The 6,201-nt window shown below is 42.2% G+C and overlaps 1 protein-coding gene across 1 annotated transcript; it reads left to right on the forward strand.

The window, feature by feature from the left end:
* Positions 1 to 2,677: 2,677 nt before the first annotated feature.
* LOC141621309 (ethylene-responsive transcription factor ERF008-like) lies at positions 2,678 to 3,744 on the forward strand. Its single transcript, XM_074437914.1, has one exon. The coding sequence runs from the start codon at positions 2,910 to 2,912 to the stop codon at positions 3,381 to 3,383; it is 474 nt and encodes a 157-aa protein (XP_074294015.1). The 5' UTR covers positions 2,678 to 2,909; the 3' UTR covers positions 3,384 to 3,744.
* Positions 3,745 to 6,201: the final 2,457 nt, after the last annotated feature.

A 6,201-nucleotide genomic window follows, 5' to 3' on the forward strand; every position in this document is an offset into this window, starting at 1 on the left:
GCGGCGCTGGAAGGACCGGGGCAGTGGATAGTCCTCCGGAACCTCGACATATACCCAACGCCCCTTCCAGTATTTGCAGGATGTCAGCTTGGAGAAGGTCACGTAACCCGGCTCGGTCTGCACGATGTACCACCCCATGACGCCTTGGGTAGACAGCCGAAGATGGTGGAGCCGGCGGAAAAGGTTCACCGTCGGGGCCACCCCCTTAAAGAGACAAAACCATACGAAGCCAATAATCGTCCTAATGGCCAACGGGTGCAGTTGTGCCACGGCGACATTCATGGCTTTGATTATGGCCGAGACGCGTTCATGAAGAGGAAAGCGGAGCCCATACTCCAGATGCCTAATATACACGCCTATACAGCCTTCGGGAGGGCAACAGACTGCCTGATCACCCTCAGGGACAATAATTCTATACCCCATGCCGAAGTTGTAATGGTCTTCGAAAAGTTCAGGCCCGGAGACACTAGCGAACTTGTTCGTCCAAACGCGATCGGGTTTAATCGAGCAGGCTTCGCCGTACCACAAGAAATGCGGCCTCTCTGAATCAGATTGGGTCTTTTCCTCCTCATCATCATCAAAATCCTTCTCGTCGATTTCAGGAGAAGGCGACTTGCGACCCCCGAACCCTACCGGGGTGACAACCAGTGGCTCCTGTTCATCGGGACGCGGCGGTTCGCCCCCCGGGGTTGAGGTACTAGCCGGAGCGTCAGCAGCAGACATGGTGGCAAACGAATACTTAACAAATAAAAGTTGGGGAAGAATTTGTTTTTTACCTTGAAAGAAAGTGTTACGCCGAGTAACGCTTCGAAAATTAGAGAGAGAAAGAAACTCTTCGAAAACTAGAGAGAGGAATTTTTTCTTGAAAATGAAATTTGTACGACAAAATGAGGGGCACACTGCTCTATTTATAGAGCAAAGCCCACTCAGTGGACCAATCAGAGCAAAGCCTATGAAGCGTCCACCAATCAACACCAGGCCACGTGTCAAGCATGCAGCCACGAAATGTCAATCTACATACAGTGACCCATCTTCTTCGACACGCTCCTTGGTATCTACTTGCCAACGGCCAGCTGATCAACCAGGCTTGGCAACACCGGCCGGGGGCAATCAAAAGCACACGGCACTCCCAACCTTGGTCTCGGCCAGCGCCATTTTCTTTTCCACATTCGATGTCCATCACACAATAATGTGGAGGGGGGATATGGTACGGCCCGAACAAGACCAAGCCGAGGAAGAAGTTCGACATGCGCAGAATACGCTCAACACGCATCGAAGGTCCATGCCACGGCATAGACTACGCTGGGGGCAAATTGATGGGGCATATTCTGCACCCGCTGACCAAGTCAACATATTGACCAAGGTCAAAGCTAAAAGACAACAAGTCAAGAGAAAAATGACCCTAACCGAGCAAGGTCCGCCGGCTGTCACTGGGTCTCGGCTCGGTAACTAGCCGGCCGAGAGGCATATCCGTGTACTCACATCCAGTCCCCTCGGCATGGAGTCAACCTGGCCTACCGGCCTGTCATGGGTCCCTCGACCGAGGGTAAGACAGTCTTTCCACCCTTACGCCACTTGGCCACTACGTGACAAAAGGTGAAAGTCTATAAATACTCATCATCTCTCATTGAGAAACTAACTGGAATATCTGATATAAAACTCCCTTATCTCTCTACAATATACTCTGCCAAGTTAAACATACAACTTATCTCTCTAAGTTTACTGACTTGAGCGTCGGAGTGAGTACGCTCGGCCCCTAACCGAGCCCTCAGTTTGTTCATCTTTACAGGAAAGAGTGAAAGGAAGAGACGAGCAACGACATCATTCTACAAGCTCAAGTGGTCACAATCCTGCTCCGGAATTACACCCGGAACAGACATGAATTTAGCTTCTTCTAGAAAGCATTTATCTAATTTTTTCTATTGTACAAAAGAAATTTATTTTATTATCCCTAATTTTTAGTTGGTGTTTGTACTCAAATGAATCATTTGGTTCCTTTAGCTGGAACTTATACAGCTAAATCAATAAGTCTCTCTTAAGACTAATATATCTTCTTAAGATTCAAACTGGTAAATCTATTCGAATATTCATGCTCCTCAGCGAAGATAACTATGAATTATTTACGAATAGTTGAAAGCAATCGATTCAACCATCAAAATAATATAACAAGAGTTTCATTGTGATCTACACTCAAAAGGTACAAACAACCGGACCAAATAAAGATACGCTAACATACACATGAAACATTAGCGATTAAAATATCTTGGGGAGCTGTGCGCGAAGCGCGTGGTACAACCAACTATTAAATGAAAATTTGTGCTAACCCCTAAGAGTATAACAACTTTAATCCTAATAAACCATAATTAAAGCAATAGACTTCATTTGGCATGGCATAATAACGTATACCAACACAATCAATACTCTACAAAACAACATTAAATAACAACAAGTCTTATTTGTGACGACATATCCGTTATAAGCTTGCGACGGGTTAATACTACCCATGTGATTAGATAAGACAAAACAGTTTGCTACTCCCTATACACTTTGCTTTTGTCTTATCTATCTCACATGAGTGGGGGATATACCCGTCATAAATAAGAATTTGTGATTAAATAATTGGAGAGAAGAGAAAAATAAACAAGACAAATAGATAAAAAAACCCCAAAAAGCCTTTCGAAGCTAGTTGTACTTAAAAGAATATCGACATGCCGTCCATTACGGCACTAACCTCATACCCTCCCTTCCTTCTTATCCCTTTATAAATCACTCACCCCCATGTCGGTGACCTTCTCATAATTCCCTCCACCCAACCCCTACACACAACAAACTTATATTCTACTCTCCGTCCGTATTTCTATTTTCTTCCCTCTTCTCGAAACAAAAAATACGATAATTCCGAAAATTCCATGGAGGCGGGGTCGAGGAAGAAGAGAGAAAGAGCAGAAAAACCCTACAAAGGGATAAGAATGAGGAAGTGGGGTAAATGGGTGGCTGAGATACGAGAACCGAATAAACGGTCTCGTATATGGTTAGGCTCGTACGCCACCCCGGTTGCCGCGGCTAGAGCGTATGATACTGCTGCGTATTACTTAAGAGGACCGTCTGCTAGGGTTAACTTTCCGGAATTATTAATCGGCGAGGGTTGTTTAGACGATTTATCTGCGGCTTCGATTCGGAAAAAAGCTATTGAGGTTGGCGCTAGGGTTGACGCGCTCGAAACGCAGTTCCGACGCAACGCTAGCGGCGCAGTTGAAGCGACGGCGACGCCGGCAGCGTCTGTGGCGGAGATAGCAGGTCATGGGTGCTGTTGGGGTGCGGAGAAACCCGACTTAAATAAGATACCCGACCCCGAGGTTTCGGATTGGGAAGACGATGGGTAAAAGTGAGTATTTTTTTTTTGGGTGGTGAAAACGACGTCGTTTTGGTGAGACTGGTGGCGGGGTGTCGGTGGATTGGGTGCGGAGGGGAGGAAGTGGGATACGAGAAAAAATATGCAAGAATTCTATGTGGGTAGGTCGGTGGGTTGACGATTAAATCTCTTCCACTTTTTTTTTTCTTTTTTCTTTTTGGTTTCGTTCATTATTTTTTATTTTCCTATTAAATATTTTTGTTTGTTTCTTAGGTTTAGATAACGTTGAAGGCTAATTTTCTTTTCCTTGAATGTGAGAAAAGGAAATTTTGGGATTGTATGCAAATATATTGTAAATGTTATTAGTACATTTTAACTCGTTTTTTTATTTATGTTATGCTAATTTATAAGTCAAAACCAAATTGGATTTTTCAACGGCTAACGGGCTTATAAACGTGAAGCAAACAAACAAGCTCATAATAATTTATCAGAAGGCTATGTGTTACATACTTACATAGATGAGAATGAAGGGGCGTTTGGTTCGCATTAGCTAGAAAATGGGAAGAAGTCAAAAGGAAAATAAAGGAAAAGGAGAGGGTTTTTCGTACTTATTTGGTTTGACATGACTAAGGGAAAGAAAAGTAAGACACAAAAAATCACCGTCACCACGCTCAAACCACCTCTAGCTCAAACCACCTCTATAGGCTCCACCGTGAACCAGCCCAGCCCCTCGACAGTTCATCGTCGATGCTCTCTCTCGCCAATTGTTGAAAACTACCATCTCGGGCATATAAACACCACACTAACATCAACAAATACCCTTTACCACCACCGAAACCTCCTCTCCTACCCCTACAAACTCCGTATCTAAAGTTCGTAAGGGTGAGAAGGAGGTTTCAGTAGTGGTAGAGGTTGTTTGTTGGTGTTAAGTGTGATGTTTATAGGTTTGGTATGGTGGGTTTCAACGGGGGAGTGGTATTGGTCGATGAGGCTAGCGACAACGCGGGGAGGCGATGGCTGGTGCGTTTGCTGAAGTAAGGGGTCATTGGCGTTGTCGATGGTGATTGTATCTGTAATACCTTGGCCCAAATCTTGGGACGGGAGCAGTCACTCACGGTAACTCGTCAGGCTGTGTACATGGTCCACATATCAACACATCTCATTTCCAGCGCATTTTATCCTCACTCATGCGCATCATGAGAACCTTTTTAAAAGGTCACTCATTTTAAGACTACTTTAGTCAAGCATGCTTAATTGTGGAGTTCTTTTGCATCGATAACCTAAAAAAAAAGTACACTTTGTTGATATGATTAGTACTTTCAATCTTTTTAAGCACTAGTTAGATTTTAAGCCTATCAATGGACCTTTTCAAAAGATATCCCACCCGAATAACGTTTTCGGTTATGTGGAGTATTATAGTATCGGTGTGAGGTGTTGTACTCGTGGTAATCGAAGGTAATGTGGTAAAAGCATCCGCAAAGGTGGAAAAATAGCTCCTCATATGCACCCTCTCTCCTCATATGGGCATCCTCATTGTTGCACCAACCTCCCCATTATTTGAGGCTCCACTGTTTTTAGGGAAGGTCCCAAAAAAAAAAAAAAAAGCAAGACAAATTGTGTTACTTATGAGGAGGTTCCCAAATGTTTGTGTGTTGCATAAATGTAGTTATGAAATGAGGAGCGTAAATTGAAAAATTAGTGGAAAATGAGGTGGAGAATAAGAGAAGGAAAGAGAAAATATGAGAAGCCCCACCTTTGCGGATGCTCTAAGGGTATGAAATATCGTTGGGGGTGGGGAAATTGATCAACTTGGAGGGATTTAGGGTAATCATAATCTGAAACTTGGGGAAAGTGAGAAAAAAAAGGGTAAATAAACAACAACAAACATCACTGATATTCTAACGAAATGTTTTAGTTATAGAAAGATTGAATTCAATGCCAAATTTGGTACAACTAGTCTTGCTTGTGATGAGATAATTCCGTCACAAGCTTGTGACCTCTGACAAAAAGGGAGAGGGTACAAGGTGGGGCACCCCCATGTGCTTCCCACTCACCTCTCAATGGAAATTTTGTGAGAGGAAACGGTATCCGTCACGAGCTTGTGACGGATATCGTCCATCTTCAATGAGATTTTGTGAATTTGGTAAACAGTAGAAATAATTTTATAATAATAGATAATGTTTGCAGAATAAGGTCAACAAATTATAGTAGCAAATTTGACTATTAAATTAAAATGAGCATAATTAAGAAATGGCTTTTGGTAATAGCAAATAGATTGTTTTCATGTATAAATTAACGTAATTTATTTTCGCAGTACACATTTTACTCATTTCAGTACAATTTGTACCAAAGTTTCCATTTGCCTACCCTTGGCTAAAAAAATCAAACAAAATTCTTTCTACTCTATATTGTTTCATTCTTAACTTCCTTCAATATCCTTCAAATTATTCAATTATGAATGATTTTTTGACTATAGAACATGTAATTAATTCATTAATCCATTTTTAATAATCAAATTAAATCTTTGTTATAGTTTTATATTTTTTAGTTAGGGTTTATGTTCAAGTTAATTATTGTCAGTTGCCGTCGGATGATAGGAATATTAGTGTAGTTGAATGTCACCAATGACATGGGCAATTGGGCATTCACCGTCATTGACAAGGATAATAGGTGTTTGCCGGATTCCGGCCGTCATATGTTGTACATTTAGAAGAATCAAAGTAGTAAAAAACAAACGCGTAGCATACTGCAAGCGCCAAAGATAGGTAGTACACTGCGCATTATTGCATATGTATGTATGTAGTATCAATGTACTACATTAAACAAAAATCCGTTCGACACTTTGACAG

This window comes from Silene latifolia, chromosome X, assembly GCF_048544455.1.
Source record: "Silene latifolia isolate original U9 population chromosome X, ASM4854445v1, whole genome shotgun sequence".
Lineage (NCBI taxonomy): Eukaryota > Viridiplantae > Streptophyta > Magnoliopsida > Caryophyllales > Caryophyllaceae > Silene > Silene latifolia.